General features: G+C 54.3%; 2 protein-coding genes, 1 long non-coding RNA gene and 1 pseudogene across 3 annotated transcripts in view; 3 read left to right on the top strand and 1 right to left on the bottom strand.

Annotated features, from left to right (window-relative positions):
- PLEKHG4B (pleckstrin homology and RhoGEF domain containing G4B) overlaps positions 1-8,006 on the top strand; it is an 85,804-nt gene extending 77,798 nt beyond the window's left edge. Inside the window, exons 16-22 of the mRNA XM_088023197.1 lie at positions 1,439-1,691; positions 2,767-2,856; positions 2,931-3,161; positions 4,925-5,095; positions 5,719-5,899; positions 7,394-7,501; positions 7,735-8,006. Coding sequence (XP_087879323.1) covers positions 1,439-1,691; positions 2,767-2,856; positions 2,931-3,161; positions 4,925-5,095; positions 5,719-5,899; positions 7,394-7,501; positions 7,735-8,006 — 1,306 coding nt within the window. The remainder of the gene's footprint in view (positions 1-1,438; positions 1,692-2,766; positions 2,857-2,930; positions 3,162-4,924; positions 5,096-5,718; positions 5,900-7,393; positions 7,502-7,734) is intronic.
- Positions 8,007-10,723: 2,717 nt separating this feature from the next.
- LOC148164433 (uncharacterized) lies at positions 10,724-13,667 on the top strand. Its single transcript, XR_015768267.1, has 3 exons — positions 10,724-11,080; positions 11,202-11,332; positions 12,742-13,667. It is a non-coding gene; the product is annotated as an uncharacterized LOC148164433 (long non-coding RNA).
- A 478-nt stretch (positions 13,668-14,145) lies between these two features.
- On the top strand, positions 14,146-17,981 carry LRRC14B (leucine rich repeat containing 14B). The gene is made up of 2 exons (XM_028089981.2): positions 14,146-15,035; positions 16,960-17,981. Exons 1-2 carry the CDS (start codon positions 14,146-14,148, stop codon positions 17,603-17,605), a joined length of 1,536 nt encoding a protein of 511 aa, XP_027945782.1. The 3' UTR covers positions 17,606-17,981.
- A 1,307-nt stretch (positions 17,982-19,288) lies between these two features.
- LOC114198565 (ubiquitin-conjugating enzyme E2 N-like) lies at positions 19,289-20,659 on the bottom strand (annotated as a pseudogene).
- Between the last annotated feature and the right edge of the window lie 2,119 nt (positions 20,660-22,778).

Here is a 22,778-nt window from a genome sequence, read left to right as displayed (position 1 = left end):
CTCCACAGCACACCAGAGAGGGAGCACATCCTCCTCAGGCCAGGGCCTAGAGGAGAGAGCATCAGACTAACCCGGTCTTCCATGAAAACCCAGACCTTCTGCCTGTTGTCCAGAGGGAGTCCCTGTCACTTGGCCAGCAGTCATTTCCCCAGACATTTCTAGCCATTATGTCCTCATGTGTCAATTTCCAAATCCCCAGACCATAGTAGTTTTGTTTTTGAATATTTAAGGATGCCTGTTTTCAGCAAATGTTGACAGGAGGGGTGCTGTGGGTCCTGGGGCCTTGGGTTTATTGGGGGGACCTCCAGGCCACCTGTTCCAGCGCTGCAGCGAGGGCTGCAGACTCCCAGCTAGCCAGAAGGTGTTGCCTGCACAGAAACCATAGGTATTTGTAAAGTCTGTTATGTGAGTATGGAAAGGAACAAGGTCTCCAGCTGCAAGTGGGATGCATTCAGCAGCCTTTCTGACCACGGGTGTATTTCCTACCATTGCTTGCTTTTAATTGTGTTCCAGTTCAAAAAAACAAACAAGTAAACACAAGTAATGGCAGAAAAAAATCTACGAGCCCCCATTAGTATCCTCCGGATTGAGTAATTTAGGAACGTTGCTGGCAGAGGGCTGCAAATGGGAAGGGCGATGTGCCTCATTACTAGCAGGTCAGGCTCTGCTTGGTGCCCCCGGGGGTGACTTGTGCGGCAGAGACACGTCCCAGGCTTGGACGCCACACCAGCAGGAGCCCAGGGAGCCCTCTGCGTGGCAGGGAAGAGGTGTCTGCCCCCCTACTGCCCATCTCTGCCTTGCTCTGCCTCTTCAGCTCCAGCTGCTTCTCCTCTGGGTCAGACGTCATGGCCACATAAAGCTGAGTTTTCAGAAGTACCTTCTGGTAGGTTAGCAGTCTGTGCTCATCAGAAACCATCTCCTTGTAAATCCCCTGCACAGCCTTCTTTGCAGTGTTGAAATCTTCCTACTGCCAGAGCCCTCCCTGCAGAGGGTGCCAGAATCAAGCCATCTGGTGATGAGACACCTCAGGACTCCAGGTTGAAGTTAGGGGCCCTGGGAGTCTCTCTTTTTCATTTTCCGGAAGCATCTTTTATCCTAAAAGGCTGTGACCAATAGTATAGAGAAGTTTCATGCAACCAGTTTCTTTCTAATATGCATCCCTCCCCCGTATTTCTCATCTTACTCATTTATGTCAAAGGAGAACTTCAGGTAACAGAGCACACATGACAGGATTCATCGCTGAACAGAACACTTAATCAGAAAGTTCTTGTTTACTGTGCATCTCCTGCCACGTCTAATCGTGTGTATGCCTCTGGGCTTGCAGAGCATCTTGTCTCTGTGTGAAGCAGGAACAACACTGACAGAGGGTCTCCTGAGGACCGGAGTGAGGCTCTGGGCTGCACCAGCCTGAGTGTCCACCCACCTCTCTGTCTTCCAGCAGCCGACTGCGGCACATAATGGCCGAGATGGTTTCCACGGAGAGGGAGTATGTTAGGTCCTTAGGGTATGTCATTGACAACTACTTTCCAGAAATGGAAAGAACGGACCTGCCCCAGGACCTTCGAGGGAAGCGCAGCATTGTTTTTGGGAACCTGGAGAAGCTGTACGACTTCCACCACCAGCATTTCCTTGTGGAGCTGGAGCGCTGCCAGCACGGTCCCTTGGCGGCGGGCCGCGGGTTCCTGAAACACGTGAGTCCCTCCTTCCCAGGGGCTGGGTCCACATGGCAGAGCCCCGTGTAGTTGACAGGGGTGACATCAGCTCAGGGTGCCCGGGGTCTTGCGGTGCCACATATCAAGTTGTTTGGATCACCACAGACCAGGCCTAGGAAATGTGTCCCTAACAGTACATAAGACCCGTCAACAAACAGACGCCAAAGTAGACAAGAAGCCTGTAGGTCTAATCACACTGGACGTTTGGCTTGGTGCCACCTGAAGGCGCCCTTGGCTCCCCGGAGCCACATGACACTGGGGGTTCACCTGCATGGTCACACACATCCCACTCCTTACCACTCGAGGTAATTGGCCCAAAGCAAGTCCCCAAATCAGTTTGCTTCCTGCACCAGCCCACCTGGTCCCCTTCACAGTCCTACCTGCAGTCAGCCCCATCAGCGTCTCGACAGAGGCTCATGGAGTGTGCACGTTGACTCAAGGAGGGAGTTGTCTTCTCAGCTGTGAATATGAACATCTCCCTGTCTAGGTCTTAATAAAATTCTGAGTTCAGTCTGAAAAGAAAATGCTTTCACCAAGTAGTTCTCAAGCAGTGTTCCAGGCAGTGGAGACACATGGCATCTGGGCTGTGGGCAGGTGAGACATTGGCCCCAGCATCATTAAGTGTAGATTACCACAACAGAAATGCCCAAGGAGGAAAGAAATCCCATGTTGCATCTTTCCAGCTGTTTCTAAGAAGGTGCTTTTAGCCATAAGGTGAACTCTGTGTTGCTTTATATTGACAATGGTGAGAATTTTAAATGTTGACACAACTTTGGTTCCTGACTGTTAGTGAGCAAACACTCCCCATGCCCCTTCCCAGACCGACCTCTGTCTCTTCCCCCAAACCCTGTACTGTAAAGATCAATTCTAGAACTCTGGCATCGGCCCGAGTTGCCCGCCCCCCTCCGTGCTGGGAAGCCCAGATGGTCTTAATGCAGCATGGAGCCTCCTTGTCTCATGCCCACAGGGGGACTGCACAGAGAGGGTGGGGGCAGAGGCAGAGACTCTGATCTGGGCCCCCAACTCAGGTGCACGGTGCCCTCCCCTTTTGCAGGAGGAACAGTTTGGCATGTATGCACTCTACAGCAAGAACAAGCCCCAGTCGGACGCCCTACTCTACAGCCACGGCAACGCCTTCTTCAAGGTCACCCCCCCACCCTGCGAGCCGCGCTGCCCCCCTCCGGGCCCGGGCTGACCCTCTCACCCCGGCCCTTGCAGGACAAGCAGCGGGAGCTGGGAGACAAGATGGACTTGGCCTCCTACTTGCTGAAGCCCGTGCAGCGCATGGGCAAGTATGCGCTACTGCTGCAGGACCTGGTCAGGGAGGCTAGCAGCTGCCCCGCCTGGGAGCAGGAGCTGGGTGAGCTTCGGGCTGCCGAAGACGTGGTCCGCTTCCAGCTGCGTCACGGCAATGACCTGCTGGCAATGGATGCCGTCCGAGGCTGTGACGTAAGTGCCCCAAGGCCCTGATGGGCTCTCCTGAGTTCGGGAAAGATGAGGCCTGGGGTCAGAGTGCATGAGCTTTCCTTTGGGGAAGTCTCCTGAAGCTTGAGACCTCCCAAGGGGTCAGCAGGTGAGGGCAGCAGAGAGGGGCTTCATGTCCAGGCAACTGTGCCAGGCTCTGAATGGCTAACCATCTGCTTATTGGGGCTACTTTAAAACAACTGGATGCATGAAAACTTGAGCGTAGCTGTCAGGCTTGGGGCAGACCACCGTTGGCTCATCCCATGCCGCCAGCCTCTCTGCTGGAGTGCCGAGGCCTGACGTGCATGCCCCCCCTCACAGTGCCGTGACAGGACCAGCATAGACAGAACAGGAGCCGTTTCTCCAGCAGAACCCCTTGTCTCTGACAGCTGGAGGGACAGCCACAGAATTCCCAGTACAAAATGGAAATGCGCATGCTCTGCTAAAAACAGCGTTAAGAGTTTCATGAGCAGCCATCTGAGCATGAGCCCTTCTGGCCGCCATGACGCGGCATGGCTCCCAGGCCACCACCCACATGGATTGTCCTTCCACTGACCAACCCTGGGTGCCTTGCAAGGTAAAGTGGCCTATGTGTGGGCACAGCCGGAGATGTGCTGACACCCTGTCCTTTGACCCCACCTCGGCTTGAAGGTGGGACCCCTGGCATCAGCTAGAAAAGACAGACCTGTGGCTGTGGCCAGCACCAGAGATGGAGTCTGGCACGGAGTATCGTTCTCCGTGGACAGCCGTAGAGGACTCAGGGCACCCCAAGTGTGGTCACTCCCAGAAGCCCTCCATTCAGCAGGCCCAGCCAAGTCCTTTGGGATTGAACCAGCCATTCTCAGGCAGCCCCCAGGACAGGGCTGTCCATGGGCTGGAAGGTCACGAGGGAGACTTAGCAGTGGTTGGTGTCTGTGGTTTGGGGTACACGCCACAAAGGGAGCCATAGCCTGGCCAGTGCATGCAGGCCACATCCTCCACATAGCCCTCAGCCCAGCCTGCAGCTTGGAGGGATTTCTGGGGGTAAGGGAGCAGCTCAGCTGCAGAATTCATAACTTGACTCCCTCTTGGCCCCATTGGGTGTTTATATACAGTAACGAGTGAGACTAGCACCACATCAACAAGGGGGCTTCCATTAAAATGAACACAAGGACTTTCAAGTGGAAAGTTAAGTAAAACTGAAGAGCTGTAACCTCCATGCAGACGAGCAGGAGCCCTACCTGGCCCTAAGGGTTCTGCACCAGTTCCAGTGTGTGGGTTTTCCCCATACCTCTGAGCAACAATTCTCAGGCACCAGCTGGGTGTCCTATAACTCAACTCAATCCTGTACCATCCGTCTGGACATAGGGTAAGATCCCACAGGAGAAGGGCTCCCCATCCTACCAGATGGCCCCCGACACACACCACACACATCAGTCGTGACACTCAGAACCCAGAGGAAGAGTTCACTTACTACACCACCAGTTTATTTTAAGGGGCGATACTCAGGAACAGCCAGACAGAAGAGAGGCCCAGGGCCAGGTATGTGGGGAGGGGCGTGCCCTCCCCGGGGCACCACACACGTTCACCCCAGAAGCTCTTGAGCCCTGTCCTTTGGGTTTTTCGGAGGCTTCCTTATGCAGGCATCATTGAGTGAGTCACTGGACGTTGGTGATCAGTTCCACCTCCAGCCCCTCTCCTCTCCCCAGGGGTCAGGATGGGGTCAGAGCAGGTCCAGGGGTCCCTGAGGAGGCTTGCTCCGTCTGCAGGTGGATCTGAAGGAGCAGGGACAGTTGAGATGCCAGGACGAGTTTATCGTGTGCTGTGGAAGGAGAAAGTACTTGAGGCACGTGTTCCTCTTTGAAGACCTCATCCTGTTTAGCAAGACCAGGAAGGTGGACGGGGGCTATGACACCTACACGTACAAACAGTCCTTCAAGGTAACACACCGGCCTCACACCCGACGCCACGGGGTGTCAGGTCCTGGTCTGCTGGGTATGAGCTGGGGCATGTGATATTTGTTGTTTCCTGGGCTTCTGTGTCTGCGCTTCAAACGCTGCAAGGAGACACTTGTCCTTTATAGTTCCACGTACTGGGTCAGGGGCTGGAAAACTGAGTCTCCTCATCTGGTAACTTCGTCTCAGATTTTGGTGAAGGCCAACACTGGAGGTGGCCTTCCCCTGGGCCAGTCTCCAAGTTTGGCCCTCACCCTACGGAGGTTCTGAGCTCCTGAGCTCCCAGGAGGAGCCCACACCTGTGGCCCCTTACCTGACGATGCAGAGGGGTACACCAGAAGGGGTCCTGTGCCCCCATCCAGGGCAAGAGCCCCAGGGCACCACACAACCTTCCAGTCCAGCCTCCCTTTCTCCAGTCGAGAAACTGAGGCTCCAAGACGGAGCCAGTGCACATGGGTGGGAACCCAGTTCATTCCCCACCATTTGGTGTCTGGATGAAGGAACTCCAGCACTGAAGTGCTGGGGTCAGATGGCCAGCCAGAGAGAGGTCAGTTGTTCAAGTGAGGATCAGTGGTTGCTGACTCTGCTGCCACTTGCTTATGGTGCAGACAGCGGAGATTGGGATGACGGAGAACGTCGGAGACAGCGGCTTGAGGTTTGAGATCTGGTTCCGCAGGCAGCGAAAGTCCCAGGACACCTACATTCTCCAGGCCAGCTCTGCAGAGGTCAAGATGGCCTGGACCCACATGATAGGGCAGATACTGTGGCGGCAGGCTCTGCGGAACAGAGGTGGGCAGAAGAGGGCCACCCAGGGCAAGCTCTATGTTTAGGGGGTCGGCCTTGGGGTAGAGGTTTGGGGCCAGGGGTTAGGGGCTGGGTTCAGGGCAGGGGGTTGGCGTCAGGGGTTGGGGGCTGGGTTGAGGCAGGGGTTTGAGTCCAGGGGTTAGTGGCTTGGACCTGGGTAGGTGTTTGGGGCCAGTTTGGGGCAGGTGGCCCTTGGAGAGCCCCCTCCATGTGGAAATGGATGGATATGTCAGTCAGCGCACAAACACACTTCTCCTTTACTCATATATAAACAAGACACCTGTTCCCAGAGATGTTATAATATGTTCCATGACACCTCAGGCCCACTGCTTTCTGCATCACCCTGTTGTCAAAGCTCCCTGCCCTCCCGGATGCTGGGCTGATGGCCCGCCTGTGACCTCCCTACAGGTGAGGGCCCTCCTCTGTCAGGCGCCATGCCCCATGTGCCAGGACCCCACCTAGGTTTCCTGCTCCTAGAAGTCAGCCCCCTTGGTTGCTCTTCCCCTCCACCCAATTTCATGCTGGGGCACCTCCTGTTCACACCCACAGGATGGCATTTCATCCAGTCTGGCTGCTACAGATGCCGTCTCCAAGCTGACCCTCTGTCAGCTCTGACTCCCCAAGCCTGAGAAACCCTAAGGGTTCCAATGTCCAAATGTCGAAACACGACCACCTGACCCCTTTGCAGCTGCCACCCTGGCCAACATCTTGACCTGTCATCAGAGATGCAGTACAGCCTCCCCACGCGGCTTCCTTCAAAGGGTAGACCCCCCCATGCACAGGTGCATGTGCATACATGTGCACTGCAACTTTGCTCAGATACTCACTGGCTCCTCAGTCCCCTTAGAGTGGACCCAGCCCTTACAAGGAGCAGCAAGTGCCCCTGGCCTGGTCCCCATTGCCCTCCCCAGTCTCCTCTGTTCCTGCCCCTCCCTCCCAACTGCCCCCCCTCAACTATGACCATCATCTTTGGTTTTCTTTGCTTGGTTTTACCAAGGAGTTACTCATTCTCAGACTCTCACCCTGTGCTCAGTATCAAAGACGGACATGTAAACGTCTGAGGCGTGTAAACGTCTGAGGTGCGTAAGCATCTGAGGCGCATAAATGTCTGTCAGTTTGTCTTTCTTGTAGCCATGTGACCCCTGCCGGCTGTGTTTGTTGCGTGGCTCACTGTCCTTTGTGACAGGGGACACTTCCCTTCTCTCCCTAATTGGACACCCGGTTCCTGAGCCCCATGTCGTCTTTTCCTTGTTCGCTCCTTGAGGTCCCTGAGAAAGGCCACTGTGAGGTCAGGCCAGATGAACGTACCAGAACAGGAGCCCTAGCACATCTGGCCCCCCAGCAACACTCAGGAGGGTGCTGGGCCAGGCCCTGACATGCTCCTGGTCTGGACGGATGGTGTTGGGTACGAGCATCATCAGGAGTGGTATTAAAGCCAAGCAGTTGCTTGGAAAGTTGTCCTACGTTATTCTGTCTTAGAACTCAGAATGCAAGAAATGGTGTCAATGGGGATAGGCAACAAACCATTCATGGACATCCAGCCCAGTGATGCAGCCATAAGCGACCGGGCTGTCAAGAAGGGAGCAGGTAACGTGGCTTCAGCCCTCCCCCTCACTCTGTCCCACTGACTGACTCAGGCCCTGGTGTTCACTGTGGGCCTCAAGAGCCAGCACAAGGCTGGACAGGTGGTGGCCACATCATGCCTGACGTGACTGCAACGGGAGGGACCTGGTCAGTTTCCCAGATGGCTACTTCATTTTCGGATCTGGGCTGTACTTGGGGAGCAAAAGCCAAACCACCTCCTTTCTGTCCCCTTCCAGAGTCACGGACCCGAGCACCGATGGTTGTGCCCCCCTGTGACCACGCCGCCCCCTTTAAGAGGCCACACTCCACCATCTCTGACAGCAGTACCTCCTCCTCTGGCAGCCAGTCCTCCGCCCTGGGGCCGCTGAGCCTGCAAGCATCTGCCAGCCCAGCCCTGCTGAGCTCCGCCTCCTGCCCCTGGCCATATGACATGCACACCTGCCTTGAGGAGGAGGGGGAGTTGGAGCAGGAGACGGGGAGCCAGCCTTCCATGCGTGAGTGCACCTAGCAGCGCATGCTCCGGCCTCCAGCAGCTGGGTCCCGGGGTGGGCAGCAGTTCACCTGGTCATTTAACTCGCTTGCTCTTACATACTTCCAAAAGTCTTCAAACACATTATAATTTTTCTTTAATTAAAAAAACAACAAAAACTTTCACTTCCACCTAAAACAAGGTAACGGGGAATGGATTTAAAACAACCAAGCAAACAAAAACCAGATAAAACATGAACAAAGTATATGAAACAAGATTTTAAGACATAGGACATCTGGCACCAAAGGTAGTGACCTGAGAGACAGGACTGTGATGTGAGCCCTGCAATTGCTCTGATTTCTGCCCTGAAAGCCCCCGAGTGCAGGACGGAGAGCCTGCAGACCCTCCGTGAACAGCAGGCGAGGGGAGCCCCGCACGGTGACAGGTCTCCAAGGTCTGGGTCCAGCAGGGTGCTGATCAGCACTGCACCTGAGGAGGCTGTCCAGGCCGGAACCTGTGGAGGACTAGAGAGTACCCCACCCACACACACACAACCTGTTCCCAGCAGCAGACGGGCCACAGCCCCATCCCCAGGGTGGTGGTAAGTCCTCAGGAAGGCTTGCTCAGGAGGGGTGTTGGACTGAACATTCCTGCTGGCCTGCCACTGTGTCATAAATACAGGGCGTTTGCAGGTAATCTAACTGCATCCCAGAGCAAAGCCTAAGGAGATTTATAGGATTATAAAAATGTCCAGCAGCCGACAGGGTAGATACACACTGTCTGGTGCTAGGCATGCAAGGAAATAGGAAACAGACCATAAGAAGAGCAATAATCAAGCAAAACCAGCTGGAACTGATGTGGTTGTTAGAATTACCCGTCCTGGCATTCACACCATCGTTCTCTGTCCCTGATCAGTGCCGGCATTCACACCATCGTTCTCTGTCCCTGATGTCCAAAATGTCAAGTCTCAACAGGGGATATGGGACGGACTAAGCAATATAAAGGCCACAGTACTTAAGGTGAACGTGTCCCTGGGTGGGGTTAACAGAAAGCATGACTTAGTGCAGATGTATCGATAGAAACTGTCCAAAGTGACACACCGAGAAGGAAGATCGGTGAGCCGTGGGACAACTCCGAGTGGCTTCATAAACACATAATAGAGCCCCAGAATGGAGGGACAACAAAACTTTGAAGGAACAGTGGCTGAATATTTCCCTGATTGGATGAAGGGTGTAAACCTCCAGGCCCGAAGACCAGTGAGCCCCAAGCACACACAAATGCACATCACAAACTGGAAACCCGGTGACGAACAGAAAGAACATCTTGGAAGCAGCCAGAGAAAGCCGGCGTGTTCTGCGCACAGGGACAGGACGGGGGGCAGCACATTTCTCATCACAGACGACGGGGGTCGGGGGAGGGACAGTTAGAATGCTCTGAAAGGAAAAACCATCAAACTAGAGTTCAGCATGACAAATATGTCTTTCAGAAACGGTGACACAAGGACATTTTCATGCACACAAAAGCTGAAACCATTCCTCAGCAGCACATGTGAAATATTAAAGGATGTTCTCCAGGGAGAAGGACAGTGACACTAGGTGCAACAGAGGTGGCAGAAAGGAAGACTCTTCTGTTGAAAGCTCTGAAGAGACAGTGGGCTGTCTGAACCAGCACGGTGGAAAGGGCTCACCACGTTAATGTCCTTGAGGCCGGTGGGGTGTGTGCGCACAGAACGTGGGGAGACGTGGCGGTTCTGTACCGTGGCCGAGATGTACAGCGTCACGGGAGGCATCTAATTTGTTAGATACACATTTTAAACCCCAAATGACCCCTAAAATAACAAAACGAAGACTTACAGCTAATACACCCCCAGGGGAGGTAAACTGGAAGAGTAGCTCAATCCCAGAGAACGTAGTGGAAGGAGAGAACGGAGAACAGAAGGACTCATGGGGATAGAGCTGAAGGCTGAGCATGTCCGTGACCGCAGGGAGTGGGGACGGAGCACAGACGCTTTTGTGGTCGACACACGTGTGCTTTGTGGACTGTGTCCGTGTTGTCGGGCCTTGCGGCTGGGCTCATACATCCACCTGGTCAACCGCGCACCGAATACCCAGTAGAGCCGCAGTCCGCGAGCGCCGGCCTGCTCTCAGCTCCACGTGGAGGGAGCCGGTGTGTTGGCAGGGCCCACCTGGCTGGTTTCCTCAGCCTCCTGCATGTGGAGAATCACCACAGGTGTGACGTGGAGGGTCACAGCTCTGGTTTCCCAGAAAAATCCATTCCACAGTACCACAGCCCTGGTGAGGTTGCCTCAGGGTAACACTGCTTGGGACACACAACCTTCCAAGCCCCCAGGGTGCCTTTGCCACCGTGACAGCACTCAGAGGGCACCTCCAACCCCAAACCTGTCTCTGCCCAGGTGGAGGCGTTGTGCCTGAAACCTGTGGGGGTGCCCAGGTGCTCCAGGGGCTGCACACATGCTCAGAACAGTGGCCACCTCGGTCAAGCTTGTGTCCTGGGTGGGCCCACAGGGAGCACAGCTCGGGGCGCACCCGCATTGCCAGCCCAGAGCCACTGCACCTTCCTGCTGGTGTCCTTCCTAGCTCCCACGTGGGCTGGCACACCCCACTGAAGCCCGAGTCTGGAGGTGGGGCTTTCTCTTCTCCCGTGGAGGTGCAGGGTCTGTGCAGGAGGGTTCTGCTCGGCCCCCCTCGGCTCCGTGCAGAAACAGCACTGTGACCCCTGCACAGAAGCTTGTGGTAAAGCCCCCGCCAGCCGACGGGAGTTTATGCCTACACGGCAGGCAGGGCCGTGGTTATCACTTCCTCTGCAGTAACACAGCAGGCCCCCGACAACCCTCTGGGGCGGAGACCTCCTCTGACCTGTTCCAGCTCTTTATTTAAGCCATGTGGCCTTTCTTTGGTCTCTTTTTCTGTGTTCGCCCTTTGAGTTGCCTGGTGTGAGCCGGAGGCTCCCTGCTTGGAGAGGCCACCTGACCATCTCCCTCCCAGTTGGCTGATTTCGGAAAAGCAGGGTCAGAACACACTTGCTCATAAGGGTGTCTGGCCTCCAGCAGTGCCCCCCGGTCTGCTCTGACCCAGCCTCACGGTTGTCCTGGGGTAAGTCTGTGCACACAGGACATGCCTCATTCTCTATTTACACGCTTCAGGGGGCCTTGAGTGCTGAGCACAGAGGTGAGGGGGCAGCCAGCCCTGACCCAGCCCCTCTTTGCTGTGACAGAGTGCACGTCGTCGGGGGACAGTGGCCTCGGGCTCCCAGCGCTGTCCTCTGAGGGGGGCCCCCAGAGCGCCTCCTCTGCTGCCCCCAGGAGGGGCTCACGGCTGCAGATGCCCAGCCAGTACACCACAACGGTGAGTCCCCTCTCCTGAGGACCCCGCCCCCCCTCCCCCCTGCACCGTGAGAGGCTCAGGACCCGCCCAGGGATCCTGGTGGGTCTTTCTGCCTGTGAACTGGCTGTTCCCTGCCCACAGCCAGCAGGGGAGAGCCCAAACACAGCCCTGCACGTACACACAGACACATCACCCCTGAGAGGGAGGGTCGGGGTGACCAGGGAAGGGGAACACTCAGAGAGGAAGTCTCTTTCACAGAGATCTTCTCAGCTGACCTTCATCCAGCTTCAGGTCACGCACGTATCCACTTTGGCAAGCACGGTCCTGGTTCTGCAGAGGCACCCCCACCCCACCCCCAGTTCTGGGGAGACTCTCCAGTCCAGCTTCTGGGCAGCATCAGAGGGAAGGGCCGAGTCTGAGGGTATGTTGAGCATAGAGTGTGGGGGATGGGTCTTTAGTCCACACGTCTCACATCACTGATGATGACCAGTGACATGGGCTCTAATCAGTGATTTCCTCTCCTGCCAGAACAAAAGTCTCTGGACAGTGGTTTGACTAGTAGGCTGTGCCAGGTACCCTGAAGTAACGGGAGGATGCTCTTGTCCACTGCCACCCTAAGGCACTGAGCGTGCCAGCAGCAGCCAGACTGCCTGGCCATGTCTCCACCTTGTTCCAGATGTGATACAGCCCCCCCAGGAGGGGTACCCTGGCCAGCAAAGTTGTTGCCCTGTTACCCCTGTCCCCTGACCAACCTCCCCAGGACCTTGCTGTCTAAACCCCCTGGAAACTGCACATACTCAAGAGAGTGGTGTGGAGTTATTTCTGAGACCTCAGGAATTCCTGCAACAGGAGGGGGCCCTTGGCCCCTGGTGCAGTCACTCCCCAGAGGCCTAGCCACGGAAGCTAGTGGGGACCACCTCCACCTGCCCCAACCTCCAGGGCACCCCTCTGTTGGGAGTGGCTCCTGGGGGACCCAGCACCCTGTCCTGAGAACAGGGGCCTCCCCGACATACACTCATAGCCCATGCCCTGGAGCCCCGACAGAGGATGCTCTGAGGTGCACACATGCACTCGTGTTCTGGGATCAGAACAGCAAACAGAACTGACACGTTTCGGGGCCAGAACCTTTTTACCCCCAGATGTATGGTGATGCCAGCCAAGGTGGCCACCCGGCAGGCTCCATCTGGGCCTAGACCCAGGCGCGGAACTCACCATGAGGGCAGCCGGCCTTGCAGAGGACGCCCTTGTCTCTGTTGCCCTGACTTTGTCCGCGCTGGCCCCAAGTGCTTCTTCAAAAGCTTGTGTGTCCGTGAGTCTGACAGCGCCTTGCTGGGTGCAAGGCCTCGGAAGTACCTCCCAGACAAGGACTCTGTGCTATGCACACCCTGGGCACCAAGTGGCTGTGAGTAACGACCTCCTTTCTTTCACAGCTGTGATGTACTTGGAAGAAGCTCAGCCCCTCTAGGGAGAGTCCCCGTCAGAAGGAGCAGAGGGGCCTCCACCCAGACCTGGGCCCGAGGTCTGGGAAGGAGGCACTCATGCTGGGGCTCCTGACGCACCCCCACTCCAGCGCCAGCCACACAGTCAGCACGCCATGGGCCCTGCCTGCCTGGACATCGTCTGGCCTTCTTCCATCCCACCTGCACAGTTTCTCCGCCCCAGTCCAGGGGCTCAGAGGGCCAGGTGGCCCAGACCTCCATGTGCACACTGCTCTGAACTCCCCCAGTGTTCTGGAGGCTGCAGCAAGGTTGGGGTGGGAGCCCAGGGAACCCTGGTTCCCATGGGGAGGTCCAGACAGACCTGGGGTGTCTCAGAGCAGGGTGAGCCCTCTGGGACCATGCTTCGCTGGCCCTCCAGGCAACACAGGCCCATGGACAATGGTCCCCCAGAGCAGAACCCACTGAGCTGTATCCCAGGTGTAGGGGTGCCTCTGAGTAAATCTGGAATCTCGGTTTTCTTTCGTCTTTAACAAGGCATGTGTAGATCGTGGGGCCACCAGTCACCACCACCACCACCTGTGGGCCTGGGACCCAGGTTGGGGTGAGGGCACAGCAGCTGGGCCTGAGGTCTGGGGTGTGGACAGTGTCCTGAGAGGACCACCCCTCACCAAATGGAGGAGCAGAAGAATAATAAGCAGGGAAAGCCTGGGTAGATGCCAGACCTTGAAGGAGCTTCCTGCTGGGGGGTGTCTTCCCCACGAGACCCCCATCCTCCAGGTGGCAGCCAGGTGCACAGGTCGGTTCCCCAGCACGGTGAGTTGGCAATTTCCAGCTGCTGGAATTTCTTTGTCACTTCGTTTCAATGCTGACTTGTTCCCAACTTTAGGAGCATAAATAAATGAGACCTGTTTTTCTAAGACGTGGTCACAGTTCTCTTCCTTGGTTCTGTTGTACCCAGGGACGTCACCTGAAGGCCTCACCCAGGGAGCCTGGCTCCCGTGACATTGAGGGGACACGGCCCTGGGCAGCAGGGCCTTCATCTGGGGTCTCCCTGGTCCACGCCCAGGGCCATGCCGCCCACTGCAGCTCCCAAGCACAGGCCACCCCTGCGGTGGGCAGGAGTGGCAATTTTCAGGGACCTAGTGTCCCTGAGCCAAGCACTCAGATAGCTCTGCTTTCACCAGCTGAGCACCACAAGGACAGGCTGACCACTGCCAGATGCCTCCACGACCAGAATAGCCATCAGGTGACCAAAGGGGCTGCTCACTACTTTCTGCCCAAAGGCAAACTGCTCACAGCAGCTGCAGCTAAAAATAAACAAGAAGGGCATACATCTTTGGGAGAATCTCAAGGGGAGAGCTCAGTCTTGCTTTTGGGCCACCACAGGCGGGCACAATGAGATCGCTACGCTTCATTGCTGCTGAGGCCCTGGTGTCTCACCCCCAGGTGGTCCAACAGAGCCTGGATGGTGTGGCCCACAACCTCTACCCACTCCTGTTCAAAGCTAGCTACTTGCTGGAGCAGGCGGAGGTGATCCGTGTCCTGTTGGAACACTGGCCACTGGAGGAGTTCCGGCTGAGTGCGCTGCTCGGACCGCGCTCAGAACCCACAGAGGACCTGCGAGACCGCACCTGCAGGGCCTGCCTGGAGGCCTGCGTGCAGGGCCTTGCAGACCACGTGCTCCGGGCTGGGGGCCCACGGCGGCTGCGTGTGGCTGACCTCACAGGCGTCCGAGACGTGAAGGTGCAGCAGTGCCCCTGTGGGAGAGCGCTGGGCAGGTGGGGCCGCACGGAGCTGCTGGCCAGGACATGCTGCCGGCTGCAGGCAGAGTCCCCAGGGGCCCGGAGCCCTGTCCGGGTCCTCGCCGATCTCTTTGTCACAGAGGGAAACTTCGAGGTGGTGGTGCAGGCCCTGGGGCCAGCAGACCCTGCCCCACTGCGTGTGCACTGCCTTTCCTTCCGGGCAGACAGTCTGGGCCCCAGCCAACTCTTGCAGGTGCTGCGTCTGGCTGGGCCAGGTGAGCTGCGCAGGCTGGAGGTGGTGCACAATGTGCGGCTGCATGCTGGCCACGTGCAGTGGCTGCTGGCCCAGGTGGGCTTCCCCCAGCTGGCCTCGCTCACCCTGCCTGCCAAGGCCTTCGATGCGCCCCCCACCAGCACCTCAGCCCCTGATGGCGAGGATCCCCTCCTCACCTCCATTGCCTGGGAGCTCAGCCAGATGAGCCAGCTCACTGAGCTAAGTGTGGCCTTCTCCACGCTGACAGGGAAGATTCCGAAACTGCTCGGGTGAGTCGGGTGATAGCACAGAGGGCCGGGCCGGGAGAGTGGGTCTCTGCTCACAGCTCCTCAGCACAGGTCTGGCGACAGGGTGCCCTCTGGGGAGCCAGGCTGAAGGTGTACAAGGGACCATCAGAGGGCACCTGGCTGCTTACAAGGCCACGAGTTTCCCAGCTCCCTCTGCCTTTACTCCGGGAGGGCCCAGAGTGCCAGGAGGACACAGACAGAGGGGGGTGACCCGGCGGGGTTGGGCTGTGTGTAGCCTGGCAGCACAGAGAACTCAAGGAGGACTGTTGTTTTCTGTCAATGAGCAGACAGGAAATTTGCTAATTAGTGAAACAAACAACACAGAAGTGACATTATATTGTATTACTCACCTGTCTTGTAACAAATTATCCCAACACTGGGCATATGGCAACAAGCTCTGTCAAGAATCTGGCTCAGCTTGGGTCTACTGGGCTGTGGTCTCCTCTGAAGGGCTTGGAGGGCCGGGAGGGTGAGGCAATCAGCTTCCAAGCTCTGCGTGTGGCTGTTGGCGGGCAGCCTCTGAGTCTTGGCTGCTGGAGTTCTCACAACAGGGTGGCTGATCCGAGAACCAGAGATCACCCAGGTAGAAGCCACAGTCCCAACCTGCTCTTGAGATTGACTTGTCACTGCTTCTGCGTACCGTGTGGGTTTGGAGCCAGTCAGCGGGTCCACCTGTGCGAGGGGAGGACAATGCACACGGGCGGGAGCACCAGCAGGGCCGGGGGTCCGGAGAACGGTGGGTGGTCAGGGAAGGGTGGGGCCCTGAGGTGACCTGTGAGCAGAGACCCGGAGCACTGAGCCTGCAGACTGCAGCAGCCTGGCGAGGGGAGCAAAAGGCCCAAGCTGGTGATGTGGAGAAGTCAAGGGTCAGCAGGGAGAAGGTGGGGTCCGTAGGCAGGGCAGTGTGGGGGCCACAGGAGGAAGGAGACAAGGGCTTCAGCTTTTCTTGAGCAAGCAAAGCCCCTGGAGGTTCTGAGCAGGAGGATGACGTGATCACCTCCTTATTCACAAGGGCCACTCTGGCTTCTTTAGCCCACACAACAGACCTGGATGGAGGGGCCGGGAAAAGGGCAGCGTGGTGGGTAGACACCAGGCTCTCAGCACACAGGGAGTACAGGTGTGGGGGACCCAGGCGAGGGGGTGGGCAGAGAACCAGACCGCATATACTCTCCTGCACTGAGTGCTCAGCTTGGTAGCCCCAGACCCAGGCCCAGCGTCCCCAGGGCGGGGTGGGCTGAGCATGTGCATTTTTCACAAGTCCCCGGGGCAGGTGCAGTCCCTGACTTTGAGAACTGCCAGCAGAGCCATGCATTTGCTGATGCCGGGCCATCTACCCCCCTCACAGCAGAACACGGGAGGGTCTTTAGGTCCCAGGCCATACTAAAACTGGACTAGATGGCCCCATGGCCCTTTCCCACCGTAAAATTGTTTCATACCAGTTCACGTGCACCTACAGCAAGCACGCAAACAGACACAGTGGGTGGTTGGCAAAGCAGATCTAACATTTTAGGAGCTGAGGACAGAGGCCAGGCCTGTCTCAGTGAAGTTAATTCTGCACCACACTCGGCCACACCAGGGCTCAAGGACTCAGCTCTGGCGTCACAGCCCCAAAGCATCCACAGACCAATGAGTGACCCTAGTTCTAACTGGCACTTTATTTATGGACACTAGAAATGGAATTTTGCATTATTTCCACATGTCACAGAGTATCATTCTTCTTTTGATTTGTTCTACCATTTAAAGATGTACAAACCATCTTACTGTCAGGCTGAGTAAGATCAGGCAGCCGTGGTTTTGGCCTTTGGGCTGCAGTCGGCTGACCTGTGAGATAGAATTCATCTGAATTCCTCCCAGAGGTCCTCTCTGGGACCGCCCCTCACCCGTGCTGTTTTCCATCCTGCCCTAGCCCCCTACGGACGCCACTGAGGACCCTGGACCTGGCCAACTGCTCCCTGAACCATGCAGACATGGCCTTCTTGGCAGACTGCACCCACACCACACACCTGGAAGTGCTGGACCTCAGTGGACACAGCCTGTTCGTCCTGTTTCCTTCTACCTTCTTCAGGCTGCTGAGCCGGGCTGCCCAGACGCTGAGGGTCCTCACCATGGAGGAGTGCAGCATCGAAGATGGTCACATGAGCATGCTGATCTTGGCCCTGAGCCCTTGCCACGAGCTCTGTGAGCTCCGTTTCCTGGGGAACCCGCTGTCAGCACGGGCCCTGAGGCGCTTCTTTGTGGCTCTCTGCGAGCTGCCCAAGCTGCAGTATGTTGAGTTCCCAGTGCCCAAGGACTGCTACCCTGAAGGCACCGCCTACCCCCAGGACGAGCTGGCCATGTCCAAATTCGACCAGCAGAAATATGATGTAATTGCCGAGGATCTCCGTGCAGTGCTGCTTCGGGCTGGCCGGGGAGACATCCAAGTCTGCACGCCCCTCTTTGGAAGTTTTGACCCAGATATCCAAGAAACAAGCAATGAACTTGGAGCTTTCTTGCTGCGAGCCTTCAAAGCTGCTCTAGAAAACTTTTCCAGGGCACTGGAACAGATGGAGTAGGCCCTTGAGCAGACCAAGGGGGGCCTTGCAGTTCAGCTGTGCAGCAGCCTGGACATCCTGAGTCAGCAGGCTTGGGCATCCGTTCCCCCAGCCACCACCAGTTAATGCATCTCTTAGTGAAACTTGTACGTGGCATCAGTTAAGCACTATACGAGAGAAAGCCCTGCTCTGGGAGAGGTGACTCGAGGCCACATCGGTGGCAGATGGTAGAATGGTGCGGGGCCGGATAGGAGCAAGGAGGGGAGCCCAGATGTCCAGCCAGGGCGGAGAGAATGTGAGAACTGTCCCAGAACTCAGTACTCCCTGTGCCACATCTGGGCATCTGCGGTGCTGACATGGGTTTGCATATTTACGAACTCCTGCCCAGCATGGCACGTGGGACTTGTTGTTAATGGCTTCAGCCTGAGGATGCAGAATGGCTTCCTGGAGGGCCTCTGTCACTGCAAGAAAGCCCCGCCGGTGAGAGCACCATCGCTGCCCCTGTTTCCTACCTCCCTTTGGACGCTGACCTCAGAGGACCCTCTGCTCAGACCGAGGGGCGCTCCTCTGTGTGGAGAGCTCCTCTATGTGGTTGAGTCCTGGCGTGTAAATGTTTAATTACATTTGGACTTGGTGACTTTTTTGTTGTTGTTGTTGTTGTTGTTGAAAATGTAATTTTAATAGATAATTCTTCATCTTACATAGGAACACAATAAAATATACCACACATGCTGAAGAAACTCCAGAAGTTATGAGAATCAAGAGTGGGGGACATTCAGACAGGCTACAATATCCATTACCTTAAAGGTTCCAGCCCACGGGTTAACTTTTATGTACTTAGGACTGGCTATCCTGATGACTTACAAAGATCAGGAATAGGGAATTCGATACGGAGAAGGGTGGGAAAGAACAGTTTTTTTTGAAGGGAGGAACTCTGTCAATGCAGAAAAAAAATCACTGAATATCAAACAATAGGAGCTCCCATAGCAAATATGAAAGAATCATTAACTGAGAATCTGATACTCTCAAAGGAAGAAAACTTCCAGATGACACTTATGCAGGCTGGCTGCTTGAGATCTGCTCATCAGGTCTATTAAGGAAGACTCATAAATGCCTCAGCAACCCCACATGATCATCAGATTGGTGTTTCCTAATAGCGCACACCAGTGGTTACACGTGAAGTTTCCAGACGAGGACTAAGAAATAGGTCATATCCCAAATGCCAGACACGAACAAATGTGGCAGAACATGTGAGTCCTACACACAGTCAGTCACAGCTCCTGCTTTGCTGTGAGTAGCCTGTACATTAAGTTCCAAACATCATGGCAGACACCACTGATCATCTAATCAGACAACACAAACACATTTATTCAAATTTCTAGGAGGTAAAAAAATATCAAATACTGATACTTTATGCATGCTCAGGGCCAGCTTGTAAATACTGCATTCAGTGATATCTTTACACAAGTTTGCATCAGTGAAAAGAAACTGGCAAAATCTCTCTCGCCAGATCACCTTGTCAAGTGGTAAAGACTAAAAGAGAATGTTCCATCAGTTTTAATTTTTAAATACGAATGTCACATTGGGAAAATGACATAAACACAGTAAAATAAACTGTACAAAGGCAAAGTGGAATAACAAAAAATATTTTACTAAAACATAAGATTTACAGAAATTTCCAGACAAGCCATGCAAAATGGTCACAAGTTTTTTCTTGAAGGAAGGATTCTACACTTGACAGCAAAGTCACAATGTTATTAGTGAGGGCTGTGATATTTGTTTAATGTTCCCATTTTGGTTCAAACAATCAAGCTTGTCCATCTATAGCGTCTAAATAAAGTTAGACTTGGCTAGAGAGCATATTCTACAGAACTGGTTAGCTGCTTTTAACCAATGCAATTAGATCACCATAAAAAAGGGGGAAAGGAACACATAAAATTAAAATAAAACCACCTCTCCCCCTCAAAAAAAGTAATAAAGAAAAACACCCACACCCCTGCAGCTAACCCTGACAACTACCTTCGTGCACAGTGCTTTATACTCAAGCCATGACGGGGAAATGAATAAAAGCAGAGAAGGGCCACTGCTTTCAAACATTTCACAACAATCCGGATGGTACTTCTAGCCTCTGCTCATGCTTTACAACAGTGAATCAGGACAAGACATAGATTTGCTAATGTGCATTTAATCACCAAAGGACTGAAGATGTCTGGGCTTTTATTCTGTAATGTTTCTAAGACTGTGTCCATTAAATGCAAACAAAAAAGGAAGTCTTGGCAGGACAGGAGAAGTGATGCACACTTGATGATCAGATCGAGTTTAAGGGCAGATAGCCTAGTCCATGCCTTAGCTGCTTCTGTGGCTTGGGCTTCGTTGGTCTTCCACTGCTCCGCTACATCATTTGCTAATGGATCATCTGGACTGGAAGCACTTAACAAAGCCTGGATCAATAGCAGGACTGTGTGGATCTGCAGTGCTGGGGACCACTTACCTTTCAAAATATCTAAACATATTCTTCCCAGGCACCTGGGTGGCTCAGTCGTTAAGCGTGTCTGCCTTCGGCTCAAGTCCTGGTCCCAGGGTCCTGGGATGGAGCCGCATCGGGTTCCCTGCTCCACGGGAAGCCTGCTTCTCCCTCTCCCACTCCCCCTGCTTGTGTTCCCTCTCTCACTGTCTCTCTCTCTGTCAAATAAATAAATAAAATATATTTTAAAAAAATTTATAAACACATTCTTCCCAACTTGTCTACATTTGAATGATAAATTTTGGTCATGAAATGTACTTTAGGGGCTGCCATTGGGTATTCTTCTGGTAGGAATAGTTCAGGCTTAAAAGTCCCTCCCTCAAAGGGGGAATTCTAGGGGCCAGCAATGATCACATGAAAATAAGGGGCATTGCTCTCATCTGGTTCTGCTTTAATGCCAGGAACTGGTTCTGCCAGCAAATGCTGGGTTACCTTGATAATCCTGTGGGGCAGCCCGGCCATCTTGTCGGATCCCGAGTTCAGCCTCTGGTCTCGAATCTGGCTCCGCTCACCTCACCCACAAGTGCTTGGACTTGGTTTCTACCAAGATCTGATTCCTGCAAAGGGCCAGGTGTTACGATGATTAGATACCAATAAAACAGTAGTGTGCCTTCCTCAGACATGGCTTTAATTTCAATTCAATTCAGAATTTTTAAAAATATCTAAGTATGAGAATGAAACATTTTCTCAAGATAGAGGCTAGTGCTTGATGGGCCCAATCTTCTCACACTAGAACCCCCAAGTTCTGGTTGAGGGTTTGAATCACTGTGTGAGCAGTCTCCACCCTCTGTCCAGTTCTGGGGCCCCTCTTTCCCCCAGCTAACTCCCCACCCAGGTAATCCCATGCTGCCCCCCCAGGTATGTTTATTTAACAAATAAATTGAGTGAGATTAATTTACAGAATCACTGCCTGCTTCTTGTTTTATTTTTGGAACATCCTGGTCAATCCTTGTGCCTTCCAACAATATTCCAAAGTAAAACACGCTGAAATAGGTAATTTCACAGTAAGCACAATTAGAAAGCAGAGGTTGAACCCCCCCTCAAAGCCCCCCACCACAACCACCACCCCCTCCTCTTGACTACAGCACAGACAGGCTCCCTCCAGATACAGGTCCTGCCTCAGCCCTGGCCCTTTTAGCCGGGAGCATCCTCCTTGCCTTGCTGGCTCAAGGTTTCAATTACTGAGACCTTCTGGAAAGCAGCCTAGATGAATGATGTCTGATTCCCAAGTCCCCACAAATCCTGCACACATATCAAACAGCTCCTGGCTCCTATTCTCTTTCTCAATTTTAAACCCTTTTAGTTCAATAATGTTCCACTCTAGCGTCACTTAGTCCAGACCTCCTTTGATACATCTGTGAAGTCATCAAATTTCCAACCTAACAAATTCAATGTTAAAAAGATGGGATGGCATCCAATTAACCCTCAAATAAATTTGCTAGTAGGAGGCAGCCGTGCTATGCAAATACAAACATGGCCCAACATAATTTTCTGTAGCAAGTTTCTGATTTTGCAGTATCAAACCAGTGTCTAAACTGATTTGAATTATCTGAACATAGTTATCAAGCTATTGGAGACTAGGCTCACAGCATGCTGGACATTAGAAAATAGGGTGAGGATTAACAATTCACCTTGAAATTTACCTACTAAATGGCTGGCTGAATTTTCCTCATTTTTTTAAAAGATTTACTTATTTACTTTTTAGAGAGAGAGAGACACGGTGGTGGGGGGGAGAGGGGGAGGGACAGAGGGAGAGGGAGAGAGCATCCCTGACACGGCGCTCAAGCCCAAGATCCTGAGATCCTGACCTGAGCCGAAACCAGGAGTCAACCGCTTAACCCACTGCACCACCCAGGTGCCCCCTGAATTTCCCTCCTTTTAAAGACAAAACCAAGGGGAAAGCACTAGGTGGTTTATCCAAGGGTACCTGGAGAGCCAGTGGAGTAACAGAAACTGAATGGACACCACTCTAGGTGATACAAATAACCAGAGAAACTTTTTAGTTCAGATTTACCTAAGGTATTTTTGTTTGGGTCAAGCGGTGACAGTTGAGCTGACAGGTGACGGGAGGAGCCCCACTGGAGAAGAAAAGCATGAAACCGTCTTGTGCCTAGCACAGCAGCTAAGAGCAGAGCCCGGGGCGAGGACCCCAGCCCCATGGGGGACCTTACGGTCGGTAGCTCTGAGCCGCTTCTTCGTCTCTGACATTGCTCCGAACATTAAAAACCACATGTGAGCATAAACCATGCAGACCCACTGGGCCGTAAGTCCTCAGCATTTTGGTCCCCAGACCAAACCCAACTCTAAGGACATTCCCCTACAATTAGATGTGATGTTTTTTGTCAGCTTAGTATTCCTAAGTTTGTCTCCCTGCCACAGACAGGCAGGCAGGCTGGGTGGAAACGGGGCTCCAAAGCAGGTGGACCTCAGTGCAGCCGTTGCTGGGCCACTTGCTACTGAGGAACTGCATCTAAGTTTCCAGCACCTCTGGGGCCGCACTGCCCAGACAGCTTCTCCTGGCAGCAGGTCCAGCCGCCTCACCTGTGCAAGGAGGCTGTGGGCCTTCTGAAAGCCTGCTGCATGGCTGGCCCCTGGATGGCATGGGGAACCTGGATTTGGAGAGGATCTCCCTGCCGCTGACCAGTAAGGGCAGCCCACTGTGTCTAAATT

Source organism: Eumetopias jubatus, unplaced genomic scaffold (genome assembly GCF_037043125.1).
Source record: "Eumetopias jubatus isolate StellerSeaLion01/CBP00866 unplaced genomic scaffold, mEumJub1_p1.0 scaffold_5, whole genome shotgun sequence".
NCBI lineage: Eukaryota > Metazoa > Chordata > Mammalia > Carnivora > Otariidae > Eumetopias > Eumetopias jubatus.
The sequence above is the reverse complement of the archived record's forward strand: the minus strand, read 5'-3'. Positions and strand labels throughout refer to the sequence as shown.